This window comes from Lepisosteus platostomus, chromosome 15 (genome assembly GCF_059453375.1).
Source record: "Lepisosteus platostomus isolate fLepPlt1 chromosome 15, fLepPlt1.hap1, whole genome shotgun sequence".
Classification (NCBI taxonomy): Eukaryota; Metazoa; Chordata; class Actinopteri; order Semionotiformes; family Lepisosteidae; genus Lepisosteus; species Lepisosteus platostomus.
Genome location: NC_142625.1, coordinates 18,022,690 through 18,050,350, shown reverse-complemented (window position 1 = coordinate 18,050,350; position 27,661 = coordinate 18,022,690). Strand labels below are relative to the sequence as shown.

General features: G+C 42.4%; 1 protein-coding gene across 1 annotated transcript; it reads left to right on the top strand.

Moving 5' to 3' along the window:
- The first annotated feature begins 34 nt into the window (after nt 1-34).
- On the top strand, nt 35-27,618 carry znfx1 (zinc finger, NFX1-type containing 1). Its single transcript, XM_088607648.1, has 15 exons — nt 35-415; nt 5,480-5,623; nt 6,273-7,609; nt 8,133-8,419; nt 9,184-9,428; nt 10,696-10,827; nt 11,919-12,067; nt 13,627-13,770; nt 14,310-14,424; nt 14,582-14,811; nt 15,399-15,538; nt 16,564-16,864; nt 18,842-18,952; nt 19,804-19,899; nt 20,806-27,618. The coding sequence occupies exons 2-15, from the start codon at nt 5,560-5,562 to the stop codon at nt 23,266-23,268; spliced, it is 5,814 nt and encodes a 1,937-aa protein (XP_088463774.1). The 5' UTR covers nt 35-415; nt 5,480-5,559; the 3' UTR covers nt 23,269-27,618.
- The last annotated feature ends 43 nt before the right edge of the window (nt 27,619-27,661 follow it).

Sequence of the window (27,661 nt, the reverse complement as noted above, 5' to 3'; positions counted from 1 at the left end):
ACAATAGCGTGTGGTTGGGTGTGAGATGACGCTGTTACGCAGTTCACGAAAAAAGAAAACCGAAACTGAACCGGACGGGCACAGAGCATCAGAAGAGGAATATCCCGGATAGACAACTAATTATAACCCCAGCAAGAGACGAGGAGTTTTAGATCAACACCACAGCTTCGAATGAACATATGAGATATCCGAGAAAAGGAGAAGGAGAGAAGAAACCAGCCCACTACGGCTAATGTCGGAGACTTTTTTTTGTTTACAGAATCATTAAAGCTACTTTGTTTTACTGTTGCTAACTGGAGTGCCCGATTTAAGGTTCAGCTAAATATGAAAAATGAAGCCTAAATGGGGGATCTGAACAGTACACTCTCTGACACTGTTTTGTTTTTTTCACCCGACATGAGATCTTTCTAAACAGGTATGTTATTTATTAATGTCTTGGCAGAATGTACTTCTCTCTTCGGGTCAAAGCTAACACACCCGTTAACGCTTTAACTCCAACGTGGAGACCGAGCCGAGCCGTACTCGGTTAGACTTTTACTAGTTGTTTCTGTGCATCGAGAGAAACAGGAAAAACTTGTTCTGGTCTATGTAGCTTCTGAGATGAGTATGCATTGTTTTTGCATGGTACTTGTCAGTGCATTGCGGAAGCATAACCGGGCTGGGCACCGGTTCACCCTTAAGAAAAAAGGGTTAGTCAGTTCGTTTCTGTATTTCAAATATGTTTAATTATTGATTTCAGCGACATAGCGATAACGATATTTGATGGTGTTCTAATGTTCCCACTTTGAACCCTTTCACCCTATTGGGTACAGTACGCGTCAGAGTAGCTTTTAACACTCATTGCATAGCAAGCTTGACAGTACAGACACATCAGCCAGGACCATAACAGACGCCGACGTTGATTCAAAAACAATTGTACATTATATTTCTGCTAAATGATAAAAAGGGAATCTTGCTATAATGCATTGATATACGTCTGCGGAAAAATGTCAACATCGCGTGTGACAGAATGAACATAATGTTAGCAACTAGGAAACTACTGTACCAGCATGAAACAGCAATTGAATAAATAATTGTGTTGTGCAGTTGTGTTTTGCCGATAAATATTAATCTGACAAGTTTCACTCTGGTTTTATTACTCTTCTGGATGAGCTGTGAAAGAGAAGAAAGAACTCATGTACCACAAATGTTTGCTATAGCTCAGGTCCAAATACAGGTTTATTTATTTTATTTTCTTGATTTCCCATAGTTTGTAACAATATAATCACATGCATTTTTAAGAGGCAAAGAGGCACAGTATTTCTGCTTTTGTAGAGGACGGGGTTTCCTTACTTGGAAATTCCGTGTAACAGATACACTGACAGCAGTTCTTGAGAAATGGAAAGTGAAACAAATTTCAAAGTGAGATTCTGTTTTGTTCCTGTCTTGTGTCTTTGAGTTCTCAAGGACTGGAGGTCTGAAGTTATTTAAGCGTATATTTGCTTGTGTTTCCCTTTGTGTAGCTGAGCTGAGTTGATATGCTTTTGTTTTATTTGTCTGGGAATGGTTTGTGGTCTGATGTGCACGCATGGGGAGATTCTGTGTGCTAATGAGTCAGGGCAAGAGTGGGTGTAAGATTCTAAGAACTGGGGGTGTGTTTGGAAAAAAACGGAAAACAGCAGAAAATATTGCAATTCTGTAATATGCAAATAGTGTTGGTCTCTTTAACAGATAGTTTTCCCATGCTGCCTTGTAAGAATCTGGCAGATCAGCTGGATTTGTTAAACTTTCATTTTGATCATTTTGATGCAACGTCTATCAAAGATGTTTGTATTGCTTCTTCTCGTCTTAACTAGACTTTTTTTCTCCTCTAAACAAATCCGTTGATAAAACAATAACCACAGCACAAAGTTTTCACCTGCGTTGCTGAAACTTGCTGAAAGCAAGCTACTGATGCTGTAAAATGCCACAAAACTATTTCAGGATGCTTGTTGTGGACTGCCTATAGCCGATTTAACTTTTAAAACTGGAACACTGATAAAAAGTGCAGAAGTTAGTGTGGCAGGGAGGCATGGGTTCAAATACACTTAATCCAAATGATAAAGTTTTCATTAGATGTTAAAATATAATTATTTAAAGTTTAAAATGAAATATGCAAATAGTAATGCTTCTAGGATGTTTAAATTTAAACATACTAGAAGCATTACTATTTGCATATTTCATTTTAAATTTGATCATTACATATCGGTGCATTTCAAATATTATTTAATTTGCTAAGCTTGAAGTTGCCTATTTTTACAGCAGCTCCTGTTTATCTAGATTAGACCTGCAATCTGTCAATTGCCATGAATGTTTGGAAGACACAATTTGCAAAAGACACAATTTAGCAGAGAGGTCAATGAAATATCATCACAACACATAAAATGCTACGTCTTTCAGAGGAAAAAAATAAACGTGAATTTAATATATTGGACCCAAGTATACTGTTAGTAAAAACCACATGCCAACAACCAGTGGTATCAATTTCAGTGCAACAAAACAAAACTTGCATTTAGTCGGTTTTGTCTTGTTATAATTATGTCTACACTCTGTGCTCTAGAAGCTGAAAAGAAAAGTTGACAAACTACCCAGTGGACCCCTCTTCAACTTTTAGCAGAGAATAAGACGGTTATTGTTTTAAATAATGTACCTGCCCTTGGATAGTTTGAATGACATTTTCTGTATAACAAGATGAGGTCAAATTGTGTTTGTTCCATAACCTAAATAAGCTTTACCTACATATTTTAAAAACTTATTTGTAAAACATAAACATATTTTTTTATAGGCTTAAATCTTAATAGAATGTTTAGATTATTGTGTTGCCATTGGTTTATGCAACAAGTATGTGTTGTTTAGTAAACTATGTAATACAGTATGTTACAGTAAAATGTCAGAGACTGTACCAACTTGATGCAGTGACTCATCGAGTTTACCGTAAGAAAACATTGGCAGGTTTTTGTACATGGAAAAAAAGAATCAGGCTTATTTATTCCTTACTATAATATCAATACATTTCAGCCAATATATTGTCTTTAAGGTTGCATAAATCTTAAATGAGGCACTACTTTTCATTATAAAATTAAAAAAAATAATTTGCTGGGCTAAAGAGGTCTTATTGGTGTTTTTAATAGATTGGGCTTCATCTGATACTGACTCCTAAAGTGATTACTGACACTGATTTATGTTTTATAAAGAAAGAGTTAGAAGTTTTCTTTCTTTAACCCGCCTCCACACCCCCCAACATTGGAGGACTTCTTTATTTTTTTTTTGTATTTTATTTTCACTCTCTCATTTTTGTTCTTATTAGACAATAACAACAAAAAAAATTACAGTCACAAAAAAATTAATTAAAAAAAAACTTCGAACTAATATTCTTAACAACCAGTGCCATTCAAATATGTCTCTAATGGACCCCAAACATTCCTATACTCATTACGTTTCCCCTGTAAATTATATTAAATCTTTTCAAATTTAACTTGTGATACAGCCTCTTTAATCCATTCTTGTACGACGGTCCTGTAATGTCCACCCATTTTCGCAATATATTTTTTTAATAATACAAAGAGTCAAAAAAGTAATTTTATATTGAATAGCTACTTTAACCTTTGATAAATCACCAAGGATACATGAAATGGTAGTAAGTGGAATTGAGATATTTAGGTGCCCGAGAGCATTCCCCATTGTGGAGGAGGTCCCGAATGACTGTATGTGCTGACAATACCATAATAAGTGCAATAATGATCCTTTATGTGTGTTACATTTGGAACACATTCCTGTATTATGCCACTTCATCTTTTTCAATTTTTCTGGGGTATAATAGAGTTTATTTAAAATTTTGTACTGAAGCAGTTTATGTATAGCACTAAATGGATAACTAACATAATGCCACACAGTATCCCAGTCTATGTCCTCTGAACCTACACAGAGATCAGCTGTCCACTGCTATACACCTATCAAAAGACACACCTATAAATAGACTTGTCTGACCTTGCATTAAGAAGGTTGTAAAATGTTCTAGCCTTCACTTGTATATTAGTCTGCAATAGTTTATTGCTGTAATTATCCAGTTCTTGTTTTAATTCACTTAACGGAAAGGTTTTAGACAGTAAACTTTTACATTTTTAGTAATTTACAAATTATTTTGCTCGAAGAGATGTTTGATGAAATAATTCAGAAAAGGACAACAATTTGTTATCTCTAATCATATGACCCAAGAAAGAGTTATAAGTTAAAAACACGCTCCTGTGCATGAAATCGTTAGGCCTGCGAGCTTGCTGTGATATCAATGTAGATCAGTGCAGGAAGTGTCATTTCCTCTGTCTAGTATTTTAGGCTAGTTTAATGCAGAGGTACTGTATATATTTGATTTTACACGAGTCAGTGTTGTTACAGCTGTGGAAGTGGGTGTCTGAGGTGTATTAGGATTTAAATTATTCTTGCAAATTATTCTCATTCTATAAAGTGCTTTGAGAAGCCACCTTTAAAGGCGCTATATTAAATAAAGTTTATTTTTAAAGACAATGGTCAAACACCTGGCTAATGTCAGCATTTGCAGTTCATAGGAACGTCAGGGCAAGGAAGGAACAGTGCTTGCTGAGTTGTAGGGCGTCTGTAACTGATTGATCAAAGAAATAGTAAGATTTACCTTAGTTAATTAAGTTCTGGTAAATCATTCAGACAAGACTCATCAACAGAGCGAGAGGGGAGAAAGGAAAGAAAGAGGCAGGAGACAGAGGGGAGGATGGACAGAGAGAGGAAGCAAGAAAAGTGAGATACTGGAGGAGGGAGGTCTTTGTCTGGTGCAATTGTTAAGAACAGATTTGGGTGTAGTATTTGAGCCTTTTTAAAAGAGCTTGCCATTCAGTTGTTTTAACGATTTCCTGTACAGAGAATCCCTTGGTATCTCCTGGTTAGTGGATGCATTATTAGAATATGGAGATTGGTTTTCCATTGGCTTCATAGCATCCAGATTTGGATATATATGTAGAGGTATTTAACTGTATGTCATATTCTGTCTAGTTTAGAAGGCAGGTATGTCTCGCTTGTTGGCCTGTGTAGGTGTTGTATAGGATTTTGAATACATGGTAGCAGTTTGGGGTTTTTCTGGTCGGAAGGATGTAGGTCTCCAACATGCCTTGTTTGTAAATAGAGTAACATGTATTTTGTATTTTCTGTGGTATGTTGTTTGGTATGTGTCATTGTGATTATTAATAAATGTGTTTAATTCAGTGTGCCTGATTTATCACCAAATTATTATTTATGCTAAATCTCTGCTAGAGAACAAAGATCTCATGCACCTGTAATTATACCAACTGCTCAGATATATTCATAGCATAATCTTTACAGTTGGGGGATTATGATTGTTCAATTAATTTATTGATTATCCTGCTCGGTCTGTAGTCTATATTCTTAACCTTGTCTGGAACAATATAATCTCTCTTCTCTCCCTCGGTTTCTGCAGGAATTGCCTTGCTGATCAGCGCTTAGGAGCAGTCTTTGAATTGATCTTCCCACTGCCTAATTTAGGGGGTGTCAGAAAATATGAATGGTGACAACCCTAACAGGAGATGGGGGAGAGGAAGAGGCAACGTAGAGCACAGAAGAGGTAATTGTGGTTTCATAAGACACTTCATGCTAGAATTGTTTTTTTTTTCACATGGCTCGGTCTGTAAATCATCTAGATCTGAAATGGAGATTTAGCACTGCAGGTCAGAGATGACCAGTTTTAATCTGTGCTAAATCTTTAGCTGGTAGTGGCAGGATTATCCAGGGACATTGGCACAATTGGACGAATGCTCTTGCAAGTTAGGTAGGTCTGAAGCCAGCTAGAGTGCCTGTGAGCCTGCTGTGTAATCAGTGGAAGTCAGTGTAGGAAGTGTCAAGCCCTCTGTCTAGTATTGTATTTGTGTTACTTTATGCTGTGGGCTTCCTCTCTGGGGGGAAAAAAATGATGCATGGCCAAATAGTTCTGGGATGGTTCATGGTTTCATAATCCTTGGGGTACTATGAGACAGAAAGGGATTTTAAAGAAGCCATTAAACAGAAATAATTCCACATTTAAATTAAGAGCTACATCATTGTTAAGTTGACCATTGTTTCCTAGTTACAATTCAATACTTTTATGAAAGGATAATAATGAAATGCTTCTCAAATATGTTTGAACGATTTTTATTTCATTATATCTGTTTGCCATACTTGCAAGGGTTTTTTGCTTCCACTCATCAGCCCCCCATTTCCACTGTGTCTGTGTCCAGGTGCTGGTGACCACCGGGTGCCCAACCAAGCCCCTGGAGGAAGAGGAAGAGGTGGGGGAGAGAGAAGGTGGAACCAACAGGATGATGGGAGGGAGAGAGATGGTTGGAGAGGGCGAGTGGACAGGGACGGACATGGAGCGAGAGGAAGAGCGGAGAGGGTGGGGGATGGAGGTAGAGGGCGAGTGGACAGGGATGGGGAGGCAGCGAGAGGAAGAGGGGAAAGGGTAGGAGATAGAGGTAGAGGGAGAGAGAACAGGAATGGGTACAGAGGAAGAGGACAGGACAGGGGTGCAGATGAGGATAGAGGAGAGGGAGGTGAGGGTAGAGGAGAGGGAGGTGAGGGTAGGGGGCGAGGCAGAGGAAGAGGGGGTGGGAGAGGTAGAGGAGGGAGGGATCAAGGGGGACTGGAAGCTGACAGAGAGGTCCGCAAGCTAGGGTACAAGACCCTGGAAGAACTGTCTGGAAAGGAGGCCTCGGAGGTGGCTATAACTCTGTCATCCAGTGCAGGGCTGCGGGCTCTGCTGGAGGAGCCAGAAATGGGCCACAACATGGTGCAGCTTCTAGTCCAGGTCCTGAGCAAAGCCATTGGCTCACGAACTGATCGCAGGATTGTCCAGCACTTAGCTGGGGCTGTAAAGGACTCAGGCTTTCTACGGACTGTCCTGCCCCACTATGTTGTTGGCATGATGTCTGATCACATCCCTGCTCGACGGGCACAATACCCAAAGCACTTAGACAATATTGTAAGTCTCCTGTCAGACGTGGTCAGTATTTTCCCAGCCAGTTCTGTCCAGGTGGCATCTATGTTGGTGGCCCTTCTCAAGCCAACAGTCAATGGCCTACGAGCTTCTGGGGTGGATGTTCCTGCCCAGACAGAGCAGAACCTGGATAAAATTCAAGGACTTACTGCTCACCTTCAGGAGAAGGCTAGGGACGGTACCCTACGCTCTGACAATTACACCTTCCTGACTCCTGACGAGGACGCCCCACCTGGGGAGGGGGACTACCATACTATGACCATCTACCCCAATCCTGATGAGATCCACCAGGAAGAGAAGCCCTTCTTGCGTCCCAACGTCACCTCCCGGAGATATCCTAATCTCCACCTGTACCTGGACACGCACTTCCGTCTCCTGCGAGAAGACTTTGTCCGCCCCCTGCGCGAGGGCATCCGGGAACTCCTTCAGAGTTACCAAGAACACACCCTGGCTCAGGTACCCTTAAAGAAGAAGCGCTTTGATGACATCCGAGTCTACTTTGACACCCGGCTGCTTGTTCCCTTGTGCACCCCAACAGGCACTGCCTACAAAGTGCAGTTCGACCCACGTCCACTGAAGGTGAGTCAGGTTCAGCACCTGGGGTTTAAGGAGTCGGTCTCATGAAGGGGGCTTTCATTTTGGTCACTTGGCAAGCACACATCACATACAGCTGTCTTGTTTGGAATGACAAAGGAAAAATGCAGAATTTACCATTATTTGTTCTATTGAAATTCAGCACTCTGTCAATGCAGACAAAACAGCCAGAGCAGAAAGCATTCCCTGTAGACCAGGATATCATTGTAGTGTTCTATATAAGGAGTAGGACTAGAATTAGTCTAAATGGGCTTTTAATTTGATTTTACAAACTTGGAAGTCAGACACTTTACCTTCTGCTAAAGAGGCAGTTAACCATTTGGTCAGTATGATTATAAAAAGGCACATATGGAGGGTTAGCCATTACACAGCATACTCCTGTACCTTGGGGACATTTTAACACCCTCCAGTTGACAATGGCCAGATTAAAGGAGACCAGCAATTGTTCTGCAAAAGTGTAGAACCATCATTCGTCAGTCGTGAATTATTTTTAATTTTCCCCCTTCAGTTTGTCCGGTGGCAGAACTCCAAGAGGCTGCTGTATGGGTCGCTGGTTTGCATGTCCCGGGACAATTTCGACACCTTCCTGTTCGCCACGGTGTCAGACCGGGACCCTGCTGAGCTGTGCAAGGGCCAGGTGCAGCTGAGCTTTGTCAGGGAGAGCCGGGCGGCACTCGCAGGGGTGCAGGCCTCCCACTCTTTCCTCATGGTGGAAACCACTGCCTACTTTGAGGCCTATCGTCATGTCCTGGAGGGGCTACAGGAAATGACCGGAGATGACATGCCTTTCCAGAGGTTTGTCGGGTTCCTTCGTCCTAGTCTTCTGTTCAACTGGTGACTTAATTACTGCATTTAAATCTGCAGATACAGATACTCTTCATCTTTAACCAGGGCTGGGTTATCCAGTGCAAAACCCAGTAAAGCTGGTTCAGTAATACCAGCTGCTTTTGCTTATTAAGTCACAGTGCAACATGTGAAATTAACAAGTACCCATCTTTAAGGTTTGCCACATTGATGGTATTTTGCTATCCTGGCTGGTTGTTTGGGTGCAACTGAATAGTATAATCTGAACAAAATATGATTGCATGGTTGAAGGGCTGAATTTTTAAATTTCAAAGGTGGCATCCCGCCCGCTTTGGTGTATTGTTGACCTGGTCACCTATTAACCTATTATCTATTGACATTATATGCCAATGTAAGGGCATTTGTGACTGCTAACACATCTAGTGGTTATTTCAAAAATTTTAAGAGTTGGAAACAAATGAAAAAGTTTAATTATTAAAATAGATATGAATCTAGTCAAGTGGAATAAAACCTAGAAAACTGGACAAGTTGGTGTCTTTAGCAATGCTAGGGATAATCACTGGAGTCCAGCATTTATGGTTGCATTAGGATTCTCAAGAGTGCATCAATCCTGATAAGGCTCAGCCCCATCTTTTTCCATCACGTGTCCCAGATGAGGCAGCACTGGCTAGTTTCCCTATAGTAAGCCATTCTGGATTGTTTAAGAAGACTGAGACTGTACTTGTACTTACCAGACTGCGCGTATCCTCATCTAGGTACATTGTCGAGTGCCAGTCTGACGTGTCTCCACCTGCCTACTTGCCTATGGGAGGGAACTATGACCTCTCGGCCATTGCAGTACCCAAGGAAAGTGCAAAGGCTCCTCTGATGCCCTTCGATGCTTTAGATCCCCTTGCCTGGCCCAGCATGGAGCAGCTGGGGCTTGATGAATCACAGATGAGGGCACTCAAACTGACTCTCACCAAGGAGCTGGCAATCATACAGGGTCCTCCAGGCACCGGTAAGCAATGCCAGTAGGATGGTTTTCAGATAAGCTTTGCTTTACTTTCTCATTTCCATTTAAACTGCAGTTTTTGTGGCATTCTATCACTTGCCTGCAATAATACCGTACCAGAGTATTTAACGTAGTAAATGTTTCACATGGTAACGCTTGTTGTAAAATATGGTAAATGGACAGAGAAACCAAGTGGCTTGTGCATGACAAAGTGACGGGAACACTAGCCCAGTCTGGAGATGCTCTTCCTAAATGCTGCCTTTACGAAATTATCTGGGTAATACGTTAGTGCCATAGTGTTCAGAACAAAGATACCAGATTGATTTTATGGAAACAAATAAGAGACACATTGCAGAGTATTCAGGTTTTGTAAGGGCAGCAGGCTGCTGTCTTAGCCAGTACCAAGCTCTGGAAGCCTGTTACCATATTACATTTTGCACTGATCAAAGCACATATTGAATAGTTCCAAAACCCTCAAGGTAAAAAAGAGTACTTGTTTTTATTTAAACTGCAAATTTTGCCAAGATGTGTTTTTATTGGCATATACATGGTTATAAGGAGATGGATACATGTAGTTGAAATAACATTGAATTGATTTTTGTCTTCTCAAGTTTTTTTTTTCTCCACAGTTTGTACTGGAGCCTGCAGCACTTTTAAAATGGAAAAGCTCATAGTGCTTCATAATGCTGTGCAGTGCCATGCGCCTTCTTGATTTTCACTCTGTTCCCTGTTTTTATGTGGATGGATTTAACCCTCTTTTAAGACTGTGCAGTTTTTTGTTGCAAAGTGTATCAAGTGAGCCTTTTAAATCATTAGCTGCAAAGGGTTTGGAAGGGTTTGTTACATGTATACAGCTGAGGCAATAATTTGATCAGTTACTTTAACTGAGAGCTTTAGTGGCAGAGGAAACAATACAGGACCTGTTTCCCATATATACTGGAGCTCAATTACAATAGAAAGGCTACAATTCAGAGGAACATGAGCAGCTGTTTCCAGGACTAATGAGATATAACACCAAACTAGGTGTTGGGAAATCTAGGAAACAAAACACATCTGTACCTCATAGCTTAGCCACCAAGGTCCTCTGACACTGACACGGTGAAAAAAAGTGAATGGATCTACTGTTTAATTGTTTTAATTTTGAGCAAGAGCTCGCTCTGCATTCTCCCTAGTAACAAAGCTGCCATGGGTGAAATTATTAGCCATATCACCAAGTCAGTCACGAATAATAATACTGGAAGTTTGGTGATTAGTGTGTCTTGATCACTTACAGGGAAAACCTATGTGGGTCTGAAGATCGCTCGTGCTCTGCTGAATAACACCCAGGTGTGGCGGCATGACCTGGAGACCCCTCCCATCCTGGTGGTCTGCTACACCAACCATGCGCTCGACCAGTTCTTGGAAGGTAAGAGCCGCTGTTCTTCAGGAGTGGAAACGTAGGGAATTTAGGGAATAGGGGTATAAGTAGTGCTTATTGTGTAAACCATGTGGTTCTGGAGCTTAGTTTAAATAGGATGGAGTGCCCTATGAGGGAAAAGGGAGGGCTTAAACATGACTTGTGCAGGGCATCATTGTCACCCACGTTCAAAACACTTTCAAGCCTACACTGTTGATAACACGCTGACAGGGTGAATTAAAAATATTTTTTATTAGTAATTTAAAATACCATAATCATATTCTATTAGGCTTACTCTGTTTTTGAAACATTTCCTGTCTGATGAATATTTGTTAAAACATACAATTCCTGGCAACTGTGTCATTCTAAGCGCAACCCAGAAAATAAAATCTTAATTTATTTACCAAGCTCTCATTGTTCACTACCAGTCTATTGCTTCTCATCATTTTGCTTGAAACATTTTATGGTAGCTGATTATCTCCCTTTCCCCTGCTTTCTCTTGTCCTTTCTGCGATGATCAGGTCACTTCTTCCAAGTGATTCCTCTGCTCCTCACACTTCTAGTGCTTCCCTTCCCTTATGCTCATATCCAATACTAGGCCCTCATCTGGCACTCTGGTCCCTCACATGTCCTGTCTCCAGTCTCTCCCCTGTGTCTCCTCTCCTCCATATCTGGCTGTCATTGTCTATCTCTTTCTGGTATTCCAGCTCCTTTCTCTTTCAGTTCTGTCTTTGATGGAAACAGTCACCCCCAATCCTCATTGCACTCTCTCTCACTATCGCCATAGCACCCTTGAGGCTCAGGTGTGCAGACAACACTAGTAGAAATTACTGTTTTTCCTGCTTCATGCCTATTGACTGTTGTCTATACTCTATACCCATTTCCCTGGACATCTGCAGTTGGGCTACATTGGGCTAATTGTTTCTTTTGTTCCATCTTCTATCTAACCTTTGTATCTTGTGACTAACACTTCTGCAGCTCAGATTAATAGGATGAAAATAGAAAAGTACTTTTCCTCATTGCAGCCCATTTTAATGTAAAGGTGTCAGGTGAATGAAATTAATTGAAGCACCTCAGACTCCCCTCTCTGCCTTCTGCAGGAATCCATGGTTTCCTGGATTCGGGTATTGTAAGGGTGGGCGGCCGCAGCAACAGCGACATCCTGAAACGTTTCACCCTCAGGGAGCTGAGAGGGGGCTCCAATTTCCGCAGGAACCTACCCTCACACCTCCGCCGGGCATATTTCGAGGTGAGCACAGTGGAGGTTGGCTGTACCACACACAGTGTGTCACAATTGGCGTCCACCAGTAATGGCGTCTGATTTTAAAAGTGGGTAGACTAAATAAAAGGCATCTCACAAAGAGTGTATTCTGCATAGGAAGCGTCAGACTGTGTTACAGTATTCCCTGATGGACTAATTTCATATTGATTGATCCTCTTTAGTACTCACCTACTGTACTGAACTTTCTTTCATATATCACAATGGCAGTCCTGATAATCTGGCCTCAAGAAGCAGTTTAATTGCCATAAAAGTTGGGATCAAGAGCTTTTGCTGTAATCTAAAGACATTCAAAGGAGGACATATGGAGCAATTAATATGTGAATGTGTGTAGGTGCCACTTAATCTTTTTTAGTTCTTAATGTTTCATAACTTCAAAGTGAGGTAAGCAACACACAAGGTATAACATTGACAGTTTTTGGCCTTATGCTGTTGGTAATGGCTGTGAAAATTAAGTGTTTGCACACTGCCTGAAGCCTACATACTGTACTTCAAAAACAAATGGCCTCATGTGACCCGTACTCTGCCTAGAAACAGACACATCAAGATCAGACCTTGTTGGACAAGACTCAATTGTTGTTCACAAATGGAAAACTGTGTGTTGTTTATGGTGTTACTTCATAGTTTGATGTAAATACAGTTCTATAAAATTCTAAGATTGTCACATTATAAATATTCAAGGAAAAAAAGTCAATGCTACAAAACAGTGTACTCAAGATAAAGGCTACATGTGGTTGCCTCCTTTTGTATTAGGATCAGAACGTTTTGAATTGCAGATTAGTATTATTAAAATAGAACAATCTGGAAATTATAAATCTAAGAACCAAGACTAGAGAGCACGTGACTTCCCCCTGGATGGGACATCAGACCATCACAGGGATTTACCCCCATCACTACTGGTCCCCACTAATATAGCCTGGTGGCCTGGAGCCACTGGGGTAAAGTACAGTACCTTATTTAAGAGCAACAGCAGTGTCTGCAGCAGGGATTTTAATCCATGACCAGTCAGTCATTAATCCAAAGATTTACCCACTACTATGCAACTCCCATAATACAGTAGTCATTCACTAAGAACTAAGAGACCACAGGTGCTGTCTGAGGGTGCAGAAAGGTGGTCAGTTATTGAGCAATCTGGGACAATGAGGGTAGTTCATTTCACCATTGAGGGGCGAAGATTGAGAATGCATGGACTCTGGAAGTGGGAGAAAGGAGAGGTGGTTGAGAGGAAGTGAAGGGAGAGATAAGAAACCGAAGACAGAAGTAAGATCAAGGATTTTGAATTGGATGAGTGCCTTGACAGGGGGCCTTTGGGAGAACTGAAGTACTATACTTCAGCAGCATGAGAAAAGCAAGGAAGAGAAAAAGAACAGGGTGAGCTGCAGAATTGGCTGGAGCTGTGGAGAAGCACTGTGCTTTAGTAAAGTATTCTACACCACTGTTTCTTCCTCAGGAAAGGGCTATTTGATGCAACATAAATGGCTGAGAGACAATGACCTGCCCTTCTACCTCTTTTCCCCTTCCTCGCCCAGATTACTAAGGAGCTGGCACAGGCAGAACAGCGGATTCGACAGGAGGCGGGACAGCTGGAGTGCACTCTCAAAGGCATCATGCACGAGCAGTTCCTGGAGAGGTTCATCTCCGAAAGACATTGGAACAGCCTCAACCAGCAACCAGTGAGCAGACTGCGCTAGGGCGAGCATACTTGTGGCACACATGTTGGCATGGTCTGTCGGCGTGCTGTTGTGTGCCGTATGTGTATGTACAAGTGTCCGTGCCCCTCTGCAGCGTGTCTCCCTTGGTGTTTCTGATCATCACCAAAAATGCTTGCATGAGTGAAAACGCTCAAACTTAATTACAATTGTCTGTTAAGAATATAATTCTTGTAGGTACAGTTTTTAGGCCATATAAATCCTAGCACACAAACTGTTTCAGATTGACTTCTATTTCATTAATTTAAGTTCCTATGGTTTGGTTCGGTTTTTGGTTCTGGTTGGGATTTGATTTTGATTTTCATCCCCCTTTTTATTTACCCCTTGCACTTTGGGCATGCAAATTTCTGCATTGGGGTATTTGTTGGATCTGTACACTTGACTGGGTATGTCAAAAGTCTGGAGTTTCATACTCTTGAATGATAATGTTCTGGGCATCTGTCTAGGCAGCTCTTTAGATGTGTCAGCTTACTGATTTCTTCTGTGTCTGCTTCTGTGTGCAGCTGTGGGATGGGTTCCAGCGCTATGGGAAGAAGCAGTCTTTAATCCTGGAGTGGCTGGGCCTGGGGTCCTCAGAATTCCAGCAGACTGGAGGAGAGGCACCTGCTGACAATGCTGGTAAGGAACCTCTGATAAATGATGGGTAACCTGACTTCAAGATGGGTGGGGGATTAACCACTGTGGCTGTGGTCAGAGTAGGGGCGCTGCTTTTAAGGAAGGAGCTCATTTGAAGCACAGCATTGCAGCCTCTGTGTCTTCTTTGCCCATCTCTCAGAGGAGGCAGAGGAGGAGCCTGGGCAGGAAGAGGAGGAGCTGATAGAGGTGGAGGAGGAAGCCGAGCTGATTCAGGCAGAGCGCCTAATCGAGGAGGGGGAGCTCCGTGGTCATGCGCAGAAGAAGAAGAAAGCAGACTTCGCAATCAAAGAGCTGGCGGGCATGCTGCTGGCCCTGAACCTGGACAAGAATGAGGAAAGAGGGCCAACACAGAGCCAGGAGGGCTGGCAGGTATTGACCCCAGGCAGAACCCTTGCCAATTGGCCAGAGAAGCTGTAGTTTATGGTTGGGTGTTTTTTTATTATAAGATTTCAGTACAGATTACATTATTGTCACTGAATGTTGTCAAACATTGTTATGAATTGGAATAAAGATCATGTAAAGTTTTCGTGTTTTTGGTAGAAAAAAACTCTACCAAAATCATATATTGTGCTGATGCCAGAACACTTTTAAACCTTTGGTATTTTGCATGTTGAACAATCTATTCAGTCAGACAGGGAGGTTATGTAGCCTGAGGTATGTGTAGGTAATGCAACAGGAGATCAGTGTCGCTCTGGGTCTGCTCAGATATATTTTATTTTATACTACAGTAGTCCTGCCAGCCTGTACTGGATAAAGAGATTAGGGTATGGGCGGACTATAGTGGTGTAGCAATGTATTTTTTTTTTTGCAGTAACTATTATTGTCTTATTTAGCATAATTGTACAGCCTACTAGAGGGAGAAAGGGAGCAGCAGAAAAAAAGGAGTTGGTGAGGTTTTACAGCTCCAGATTATGTGGCTGATGTGTGCCTGACTGTGTGAGTCTGTGTGTGTGCAGATAACACGTGATCAGAAGAAAAAAATGAAGCAGCGTGTGCGCTGGGAGCTGTCGAAAAGCTCGGCCATGAGTGAGCAAGAGGAGATGGCAGTGTGGGATATCTGGAGGCTAAACCTGAAGGACCGCTGGAGGCTGTACAGGTAGGAGTGCAGACAGTCTCACCACATGGGCACAATGTAGTGCCAACAACATACACGTGGAACTGCTGAACAGTCAGTTGCACATCTCAAAGCAGAATTCTTACAAATAGTGATCTGTGCTAGTGTGGCACTACGGAGGGTCTGATATCAACAAAATAGCTCCTCGACCCAGACAGGTATTACATTTCTCTTGGTCCTGCAAGGTACACCTCTGCCTCCTAGTTCAGAGTGCAAAAATTAAATTCAGTACACCACTCAAATTAAAATACACTTAACAGCAGTAGAGTTGTTAAGCAATCTATAATGTGCAGTGAGGGCTAGATCGTTGCTTTAAGAGAAGTTAGGGTGGTATCGTCAGTTCAGTCAGACACCTCCCTCTGGACCAGAACTTCTTAAACTGAGTCCATCCTAGGATGGTGACAGGGGTTACTATACTAACTAGTCTTTCAGCCAAGACATTACAGCAAGGTACATTGACATGTCTGTCCAGTTGAAATGAATGGCAAGAAAAATGTCTTATGAGGAAGAAACTTGTAACTTAAATGATGCACATTATCGAGTTCAAGAAAATGCATTGTAGTCACAGTGTTGTACAGACGTTTGTAAAGTGCATGTTACATTTACGGAGAACTATACCCATTCACCTGGTAGCAAATTAAATACAGCTTGAACTCCATGGCTGAGGCAGTTCAGGCAGCCACTGCTCAGCATTAGGACAAAGCAGTGCTTCCTCAAAGAGAGACGGATGTGCTGCATATTATCCAGTTGGCACAATAGGTACTGTGCCCAGGGCTTATGACAACTAAAGGGCCCTTGAAAAAAATCTTGACCTTTTTTTTTATTTGAATGAAGATAATTGATCATCCATCTACCCATAGAAATTGATATACGCATAAAAATGTATCTACCCAAGAGGCCTCGAACCAGAAGTGCCCAAGGCCTACAAGAACATTAATGTGGCCCTGGCTTTAACACTGGGAGAAGATGGCACTGCCCGCTGTTCCTCTCTCATCTCTGTGCCCCAGGCTCTGGCTGAGCCGCTACCAGACGGACATGCGGGCGCGGGCCCTGCAGTCCGAGCAGGTGTACCAGGACGCGGCCGAAAGGCTGGCGGAGATCAGGCTGCGGGAGGACCTGTGCATCCTAAAGGAGGCCCGGGTCATCGGCATGACCACCACCGGAGCCGCCAAGTACCGCCGGACCCTGCAGGAGGTGCGCCCCCGCCTGGTGATCGTGGAGGAGGCAGCCGAAGTGCTGGAGGCCCACACCATCACCACGCTCAGCCAGGCCTGCCAGCATCTCATCCTCATCGGAGACCACCAGCAGGTGAGGCCCCGTAGAGCCCAGTCCTGTTCCAAAGCTGCAGGGCTAGCTTCAGGCTACTAATCATAGATCAGGCAAAGTTCCCCAGTGTGTTCGCCTAATCTACTGCTCCCTTGTTAATAGAGGTCATTTCAATAGTTTCAGATTCGTAATTCTAACAATAATTAAACGGTAATAATAAAAAACATTTTAAATAGTGCCTTTAAAAGTGGCTTCCTCACTTAATCTGTATTTGTCCAGCTAAAGTACGCTTTTAAACACATTCTAGAGGAACAAATTAACTTGTGTCAGAAAACAGGACTTAAAAATATTAGAAATTATATTTCACAGTTTTTTTTTTATCAACCTGGCTTTTGACATTTAAAGGTCTCATGGCTAAGGTGAATATCCTTGCTTCCATCTCAGTTTTCTAGTTTCTGGGGTTTCTTAAAAAAGCAGTTAAAAAACAGTTTACAAACATGAAGATGTCCAGGGTCCTACCATATCTCAGAGAATCTGATAATTTGTAAAAATTTAAAATGTGTATTTTTCTCAATTGATATGACATTGAGTGCCCAGATTTCTAAAACTGAGATCTGAACATACAAACAAATGAGACTCAAACTTAACATATTATAGTGATAATAAGTTATTTTTATGTGTTTTATCTGCTGGAATAACAGGTGGATGTAGGGTTTGGACACAGTTCAGGCACCAGGGGAGAGAAGCAGAGAGATGCACCAAATTGTTAGAGCTTAGAGACATTGAGGGAGGAAGATAGGTAATACAGTAATTGTAGATTAGTCACTAGAGCTGAGAGATTCTAAAAGTGACAGAGAAACAGGTTTGTACTAACAACCAGAGCTGAGGGAGAAGAGACCTGTATTTAACCTCTTGTAAAGAAAATTGTAAAGTGTTCCCTGGGCTCAGGCAGTATTGAATAACAGGGCAGATGAGCTGTAAGCCTCATTAACGCTTATTTATTGCTGTGAGTTACCTAGAGGGTGCCCAGAGCTGGTACAAAATTCTTCCTATTGTCACCAGGACCATAAAGCACAGATCCCCTCACAGAGCATCTCTATTGATCAGAGAGCACAGACAGGTAAATATAGCTAAAACTGTGGATCAAGGGAAGACATCAATGGCTTACACTTGCTGTGCTGTATAGTAGTAACAATCCCTATTGCCAAATCTGCACCTCAGTGTGAAAAGAACTATGGTTTATGGATTGATATTATTACATATAGATTTCTGTGCAAATAATGTTGAAGCCATTAAAGTTTATAATGTAATTATTCACCTTCATGTTTCATTGTCTGATGCTGCATTCACTGGGCTCCCTGTTGCTTTTACTGCGATTTACTGCAGTGCTGATACCATTATAGCTTGTAACAGTAATAGACTGTAAGTAGTCATTTTATCAGCATATGCAATAATAAGCCATAGCACTGGTAAACCATGGTACTGTACAATAGTAAAAGACTTTAAAAGTAATTAAGTTAAATGGAATTGTAAAGTAACCTATAAACAAAAGCAAGATAAATAAATGTAAATTAAAAACCTGTGCTGAAATACCATGTGTCGCGGATATTGGAAGGGCAAGCTGTGGAATGGCCAGGAGGGCAGTAGAGACCCTATGTGTAGCGTTGAAAGGGGCAACATGGAGGTTAGCCCAGGCTCAGGGGGTCAGACGATGTCGGTATAGAAACCTTTGCCCTCAGGCTACGGACATGGGGAGACCTGGTGCTAGGCGGGTCTCAGGATATCCGTACCCTCCCTGCTGAGCCAGGAGCAGAGCAGACACAGGAAGTAAATAGGCTACACAACAAGACACACCGGAAAGACATGAATAATCACAGGGAACTAGGAACAGGAAGAAGAGCAGCGCCCTCTAGGTGTACAGGGCGTGACACCATGTACATTTAGCATGCTGAGGTCACAGGAAAGCTTTTCTGAGTCTCAGTTGCAGTTACATTTAACCTTTGCCATTCGTGCCCACAGCTGCGCCCCAGTGCCACAGTGTACGAGCTGGCGAAGAATTTCAACCTGGAGGTGTCCCTGTTTGAGAGGCTGGTCAAGCTGGACTTCCCTTACGTCAGACTCAACTACCAGGTCAGTGTCACTCGGACCCACGTTGTTCAGGGCCAGAGATGCCAACAGAGATCTGGCCAGCTAGCGTCATAATGAAACTAATCTGAAAAGGACTGTGCTGCAAATAAGCGACCTATTACAAAAGAAAACAAAATCCTATTTTATGTCTTAACCTTTAGTGAAATATTTGAAAATGAAATTCTATTTTTTTATTTGAAATGATCAACCAATGAGGGAAGAGGGTGATATTGGGTTATATTGACCCAGTTTGAAATTAATTTTTCATGGTAAGGCTCACAGCACTGAATCATGTGTTTGCTCAGAGGAGAGAACAAGGAACTTCAGGCAGAGTCATCCAACCTTCTCCCCCTTTTACAGGCACCACAGAGGTTTCCCTGTAGTCTCATGTCATTTTACCTAGATGCTTGGTTTATTTTTCATGTAGTTGAAAACTTTTATGTATCCAGTTCTTTAGAACAGGATTTGTTTAGTATTTGTGAGTTTCTACATCTCAGCGATCTTCACTTTAATTGCTTGGAAAAGTAATTTTTTTGTGAATGTGCGGAACTGGAAACCAAGGTATTTTAGGTATGTCACAGCAGTCTTTTTCAATACTTTTATAAACTATTAGATTCTGTAATATTTCTTCCATTTGACCACTTCCATTTGCAAACTTTTTAAACCAAAAAATAAGAAATGTTTTCTCTCTGTGACCTCTCTAGCTCACAAAAAATCAAGGCCTTAATTGACTGGGCCAGATGGATGTTTTTACAAGACAGTTAGCTTAGAAAGAATGCTTCTGTTTATGTTGATCTGCCTTTCTTATCATGATCCTTATTTACCCTAACCGTTTCTCTCTTTCACTCAATCAGCACCGCATGAGGCCAGAAATCGCTCGACTTCTGACTCCCCACATTTACGCGGAGCTGGAGAACCATCCCAGTGTACTGGAATATGACAACATCAAGGTCAGTTTACAGGTTCCAAAAGGGATTGTGGGCTGTAGAGATGACCATGCATTACTTGTCCACTTGTTTGTCACTTTTAGTATACCGTTTCCAGAACTCATAGTAGGTGATTATATTCTGATTCATCTATTATCATAAAGACACTTATTCCTGGTAAGAGTAACAGTAAGCCACCAGGCAGCAGATCACATGACACACACGAGCACATAAGGATAATTAACCTAGCCTGCACGTCTTTGTGAAGAAACTGTAGAACGCTGTAGAACATGGAAATTCAGCACTGTATGTTCCTGAGGTTGACATTAAACCCAGGACTCAAGAGCAATGAGTCAGCAGTGCTACCTGCTATGGCACTATGCACCTGTTCAAATCCAAATAAAAAAAATTACCTGAAATGAATCGCATCAATACGGTCACATCTAGCCTGTCACAAACTGCTTTACAACTTTTCATAGAGGCAGAAAACAGGTGATTGTTTATTAGAAAAAATATTAATTGTAGTTTGTTCAGCTTGAGGAGGGAATCCTCTCTTAAGAATGCATGAATGTTTTCAAATTAAATTTGCTGTTTAAATATCTCTTGCTCATCATTAATCACAGTTAAAAATCACTGTGTCTGAGATGCTGAGTTGTGAGTCATTCAGTTGTCCAGAACAATTATTACTAATGTTTGAATTACAAAAAATAACATTTATGGTTCAAATACTGTTTCCTATTTACAAATAAAAAATAAGATTGTAAGGAACTGGCAATTCAGTTTTAATGTATTCTTCTTATTATTAAACATTTAATCACTGTGTGAAGGGTTGCCGGAAGAACCTCTTGTTAGGTGGTTTAACATGTGAAGCTCGGTCACCCTGACCTCAAACAACTTGTCTTCTTGTCCCCTTGTCTGTCTCTGTGCCAGGGATTGCTCTCCAACCTCTTTTTTGTGGAGCACGAGTTCCCAGAGCAGGAGATCCAGGATGGCCGCAGTCACCAGAACCCGCACGAGGCCCAGTTCCTCGTGGCCTTGTGCCGCTACCTCATGTGCCAGGACTACCAGCCCTCTCAGATCACCATTCTCACCACCTACACCGGGCAGCTGCACTGCCTGCGCAAGCTGTTGCCGGCCAGCCAGTTCGCTGGGGTGAAGGTCCATGTGGTAGACAAGTATCAGGGGGAGGAAAACGACATTGTCTTGCTCTCTCTGGTCCGCAGCAACCCAGAGGGGCGAGTGGGTTTCCTTCAGATCGCCAATCGGGTTTGTGTGGCCCTGTCCCGTGCCAAGAAGGGCCTCTATTGCATCGGAAACATGGGCATGTTTGGGAAGGTTCAGCTATGGAGCAACATCCTTCACACCTTGCGGGAGAGGGGGCAGATTGGCCGCTCGCTGATCCTGTGCTGCCAGAATCACCCAGACACCCGCGTTATGGTCTCCTGTGCCCAGGACTTCCAGCAGGCCCCCGAGGGGGGCTGCAGCCGGCCCTGCGAGTTCCGCCTGGAGTGCGGCCACGTCTGTACCCGTGCGTGCCACCCGTATGACGCGGATCACAAGAAGTTCAAGTGCCTGAAGCGATGCCAGAAGGTGCTTTGCGAGCAGGGCCACCACTGCCCAGGGCTGTGCTTCCAGCAATGCCAGGAGTGCCAGGTCCTTGTGGAAAAGGAGATCCCGTACTGTGGGCACAAGCAAAAGGTGCCCTGCTCCCAGGACCCACTGGATTTTATCTGCCAGGTTCCATGTACTAAGATACTGAGGTGTGGTCACCCCTGTGATTCCGTCTGTGGGGAGACCTGCACATCCCGTTGCCTGGTGATGGTGACTATAAAACTACAGTGCGGCCATGAGCAGGAAGATGCCTGCTACTTCAGCAAGCAAGAGGAAGGGCAGAGGCAGAGGCACCCTGCATGCAGGGTCAAGTGCAGTGAGAAACTGAAGTGTGGCCACCCTTGCCCGGGCACCTGTGGTCGTTGCTACCAGGGCCGCTTCCACGAGGCTTGTCGTCAGGGCTGTCGGCGTCCACTCATCTGTTCTCATGAGTGCAGGGAGCCCTGCACCCAAGAATGCCCCCCCTGTCGGCTGCCTTGCCAGAACCGCTGTGTGCATAGTGCCTGCAAGAAGAAATGTGGCCTGCCCTGTGCACCTTGCGTGGAACCCTGTTTCTGGTTCTGCCAGCACCTGCGCTGCAGCAAACTCTGTCATGAGCCCTGTGATCGCCCACCCTGCAATGAGCCTTGCAACAAGGCCCTCTCCTGTGGGCACCCCTGTATCGGACTGTGTGGGGAACCCTGCCCAGACAAGTGCCGCGTTTGCCACCATAATGAAGTGACAGAGATCTTCTTTGGCACCGAGGATGACCCCTTAGCTTACTTTGTCCAGCTGGAAGACTGCGGTCATCTGGTGGAGTCCGTCGCCATGGACCACTACATGAACATGGATGAAGGGCCGGGGGAAGACAACGAGCATGTGTCCATCAAACTAAAAGAATGCCCCAGGTGTCGCACACCCATCCGCAGGAGCCTGCGCTACGGCACTGCTGTCAACCGCAGCCTGGCCGAGATCGAGAAGGTGAAAGCCCAGGTTCATGGCTCTCCACTCGCCATCGAGAAGAAGCAGAAGGCTCTGGTGAGGCTCCTCAAAGACAAGGTGGCCCTACAGCTCTATCTCCATGTGGAGTATCGCCGGCTCCAGGAACAGCTGGAGGAGACGAGCCTTACATTAAGGGACTTGGGAATACTGGAGAACAAGATTGCCTTCTATGATCGCATTGGTCAGCTGTGCAAAGCAGAGGAGAAAATGTCTGTTGACGATATGGATCGATTCTTCAAGCGGGTGGGTGAATGTCTGGAGTGGCTGGAGCACCCGAACTTGACATTCTCTGAGCAGCAGGCATCTGACCTTCAGGCTGAGATCCAGAGGCTTACCTGTCTGGCAGAGCTGAACTTGCGCTACCAGCATGCAGGCAGGAAGGTGCTGAGTGCCACGGTTCATGCCCAGGTGCTGTCCCTTCGACAGCTTCTGGAGGGCACCGCGCCATTCACTCAGGAAGATGAGCAGAAAGCACAGCAGGCCATGAAAGATCTGGATGCCCAGCTGCCACGCAGTGGGCTGGGTATCTCTGATGGAGAGCGAGTTATGATTGTCAAGGCTATGGGACTTCCCAAGGGACACTGGTACAAGTGCCCTAATGGTCATGTCTATGCCATTGGAGACTGCGGGGGAGCCATGGTTAGCAGGATATGCCCCGAGTGTGATGCCACCATCGGTGGTGCCAACCACAGCTTAGCCAGTGGCAATGATGTGGCATCAGAGATGGATGGGGCTCAGCACGCCGCTTGGTCTAATGCTGCCAATGTGCTGGACCATGACTTCCAGAGACTCAGGCTGTGATTTGTCAGGTGGACAGGTGTCAGGTGTGAGGATCGATTTTTTTCTCAGGCTCTTCTCACAGCACCGGCCTTTAAAGGTCACAATATTACAAGGTATCTGAATTATCAAGAGATTAAGATTTGCAATAAATGTGAAATGTCTTTTTGAGTTAAGCAAATTAATTAATACATAGAATGATAAGGCTCTGTGTCATTTCAAGCTAGGTCAATCTTTTTTCCTCTTTAGGGGTCTTCATTTTAAGCTTATATATCGCAATCAACTATCCATCTTTTAACTTCTTTTAAATCCTCTCTGTATTTTCTTAATCATATCAGAAGGCACTAATCCTTGCGCGCCTTTCCACATGAATGTGTGTTTTCTGTACCTCACATGAGACACTGATCCAGTTGTGTAAGTGATAAAGCACCAATAATATCTGAGATCACATGGCTGCATCTGCCACCATGCAGGTGTATACCCAATTTCAGATTTACATTTCTCTCCGACTTTGTGGTCCTGCACTTTTTCTTCTTTGCACTTCACCGAGTTCACAGCAGTAGATTCATCCCCAGTAGACTGAGAAAACTCAGGTGGCCATTTGAAATGCCTGTGTTGACCTCAGTGATCCTTATAGACTACTGGTTTAATTTTACCCTTGGCTTTAGCCTTGTGAGTGGATTAGAATTTGTGCAGGAGGAGCTATCGAGCCCTTTTCTCCCTCTCGTGACTTGAGCAGTTAGTATTTTAAAGGCCTAGGCATCTGTGCAGCACTGGTTTAAACTCTCAGATACAGGTTAAAGCTGTAGAGAGAGCAGAGAGCAGTTGCTCTCAGCTGGATTGCTACATTATCATTTTTAACTTTGTAGTGGAAGACATTAATAACTGTGTACAGAAAAAAAGTCTTAAAGGTCTACTGCTAAGGTTGTATTATTCTTAACTTTTAAAATTTTAACATTATTTTAAGTGAATTCTGAGTTTTCTTTAAAGCCGGAATGTATTTCTGCATGTTTCTGGTGATGACAATGTCTCACTCTTGATTGTCCCGCAATTCCTTCAAATTCCGTGCAGTTAAGTCTGTAGTTTTATTGTTCCCTTGCTGAGATTAAACCTACATCCTCACAGTAAGCACAGCACGATGGCAATATGCAAATGAGGCTAGACAGCTTTAAAATTAGGCCCGGAGTCTTTCATTTTTTATTGCATAAGACTAAATATACATGTTTCATAAATAAATATAAATAAAATTAAAAAATAAATTTCAGCTTATGTTTTGCACTGGAATGGCTAATGAAAAAATGAAAAAGAAATGATTTTAGTGATCTACTGTTCGTAATCATTCTGGACCTTTATATAGGGGTACGGAAATAGTGTCCCACCAGTAGGTCCAATGGGAAAACAGATGTTCACATCTGGAATCTTGGTGCTGCAGGTTGCACCAATACAGCCTCTTTTGTTTTTTTGTAGTTGCAATCTTTGCACTTCCTAGTTGAATTCTTCCACAAAATAAATAACCTCCACATGCACCTGTAGTGCAATGATTGAGCAATTAAACAGTTGCTTTTGCACTAAAGTTAGTTTCCTTTGTGTCACAGATTGTTCTGCTAGCTGTCTGTATCTTTTTTCTCATGCTGAGGTGACACTATAGATGCACTGTCATTGATAGTCCAGTAGTCCAGTGAATTTTCGGGGGCCAGTCAGTGAAAATCGTGGGCATAATACACCTGTTTCCACAATCAGGGAGCTGTTTCCTCTCTTTGTCTTCCAAACTGTGTAGCCAGTATTTGTTAGCCATTGCCCTCTGTCTGCTGAAGTTAAGCGGTGAAACTTATAGCTGTCATAAAAGTAAATTCTTGCTATCATGTCGGTTCTTCTTCTTTTATGGCATCTACACATAACAAGCCACATGCCCACAGATCATGGAACAGTTATATAAACAGAAAGCTGTAGTCATCAGCTTTGGATTTGCACTTATTCATATTTTATGTTGCTTGTTGTATTCGTCCTGGAAAATTATACATTTTGCTTCTATGGAAGGATTGTTTCTAAAAAAGAAAAATCGAATGTTTGCAAACTAGGGGGAATGTCCAGGGGAACTGTTCCACTGGCACACAAGTCAGAAATGCCTGATTTGTTGTCAGTAGGTTTATGGGAAAGGTCAGCAGGTTAAATCCCAATAGTGATTTCAGACTTTTAGAGTACAGTTCTATTTTTGTTATTATATTTGGGCGGAGCGGTGGCACTGTGGCTAAGTGGATCTGTGCCTGTGTCCGGAAGGTTGCCGGTTCAAATCCCGCAGTCGGCAGAGGAATCCTACTCCGTTGGGCCCCTGAGCAAGGCCCTTAACCCCAACTGCTCCAACGGTGCTGTACAATGGCTGACCCTGTGCTCTGACCCCAAGCTTCTCTCCCTGTCTTTGTGTCTGTGCCACATGGAGAGCAAGCTGGGGTATGCGAAAAGATGAACTCCTAATGCAAAAATATGGCTAATAAAGTGATCTGATCTTATCTTATATGCTATACCTTTTGTTCTTTCTTCGTTTTACTATGGTTGCACTATGTGTTACGATACCAGAATATATTATCATACAGCCATTTAAAGCCTTTACTATAGTAATGGATTGGAACCACTCCAGACTAGTTTAGTACACCACAGAGAAGACATGTTGAGATTAAGGAAATCTAAAATTGCTGGAATAGTTTTGTACCACAGTCAGTCACAGGCAATGAGAAGAGAAATGATTTGAAAAGCATCTCTGTAAAGTTCTCAAATTCATTAAGAGAGTGAACTCCCAGAGAGAGTTTAAAACACTTAGAATTAGAATTTTCAGCTCTATTAACTTATCTATTCATATATTTGATCTTCAACATACTGCTAGTTTCATTTTTATATCAAGGAACCAGTGCCTTTTAATTCATGAACTGTAAAGATGACTGAAGCGCATATTGTTATGTGATGGATAATAACATAATCATTGGGTTTGCAATAAAGAAGAATACTGCCAATTTTTAAAAAGCCATTTTACAACTCTTTTTAGAGGCTTCTTCACACATTCTGTATTAACACTGTTGTAGCAAGTTATAGGCTATCATTGAAGTAGTACCTTTAAGTTCACTTATAATGGTGTATGACTAGATCAAATAAGAAGGACTAGAGATGTGACGGTTGTACCAGTGGACAGGAATTTAGCTCTTGTAATACCTTACAATTTTTGTTTTCTCTGTAGTGATTATAGCCTGCTACAAGTGTAGTCTTTGAATCCCCATGAAAGGGTGCAGACAGGCTCATTTTTTTCTGTCTGCATCTTTTCACAGGCGTTCAAAACCGCCTACTCCAGAAGACAGGAGAAGCTAAAATTATCCTAATACTGGGTTTACACTTTCCTCCACCTCTCAGTGTTTTACTAATTTCTTTTTACATCTTCCCATTTAATTTATAGATTCCCCAGAAATGAATATCCAGATTTTCCTCTTTGTACGCCCTCTTATATCTTCTTTCTCACATTTCATTGTTTTTAATCTTCCTTAGCGACCTTTTCCCCTTGTTTTCCTGCTCTGTTCCTTTTTCTCCCACACAATCTTATTTATCTTCTCTCTTTTTCTGCATGGGATGAATGTCTGATTGCTCCTGTATAGCAGGCACACGGATAACTGGCAACCTTTCCTACATGTTTATGATTCTAATTGTTAGAATAAAATACTGATACTTTTGATTTTGATTTTTGGTGGTGATTCTTGGCAATGAGGATGAATAGGAATGGTGATTCTTATTTTGTTTTAACATGTTCCATTCCAAAAACATTGTGATATCCAATTGATTGAAGTGAGGTAAAAAAATGAGATGTTAGATGGGATAATCTGTTTGCCTTCTTATAGGTTATCCCTTACATATTGCTTCATTTCAGAGGTTTTTAACAAACAATTTGACATACTGTATTTAAAGATAGCACCTTAGCAAGGGGAAGTACATATTGATATATGTAAACACAATGATACTTTTTCCTAGAGGTTTTTAGACCCTGATTACCACTTATCATTTACTACCTTATATTATTTTAGGTAATAAATGGGATGGGAGGCATATAGAACATGAAATAAGAGCTGGACAGCATTTTATAAGAACCTTGATGTGTTCGAATAACATGTAAATATAATGGTTTTGGAATGGCTCACAGGAAGTATGCAGGACCATGTGAAATGCTTGCCTCTTTCCTTAGTATGCCATTGTAAGAAGAAATATCAAATCTATGTTTTCTTAAAAGTGTAGGTGGAGGTCCACCCTTCTACTATATGTATTTGTGTTCATACAGGTGTTTACAAAATCAATTCTAATATAATAAAATTACTTCTTGGAAGGCACAGATCCAAAACTTTATTCATGGTCCAAAACTTTATTCATCACAAAGAAACACAGACCA

Coding starts and splice junctions, on each gene's coding strand:
- znfx1 (XM_088607648.1), top strand. CDS start 5,560: ATGAATGGTGACAACCCTAACAGGAGATGGGGGAGAGGAAGAGGCAAC. Junction 8,420..9,183: donor GATGACATGCCTTTCCAGAG/GTTTGTCGGGTT, acceptor ATCCTCATCTAG/GTACATTGTCGAGTGCCAGT. Junction 9,429..10,695: donor ACAGGGTCCTCCAGGCACCG/GTAAGCAATGCC, acceptor GATCACTTACAG/GGAAAACCTATGTGGGTCTG.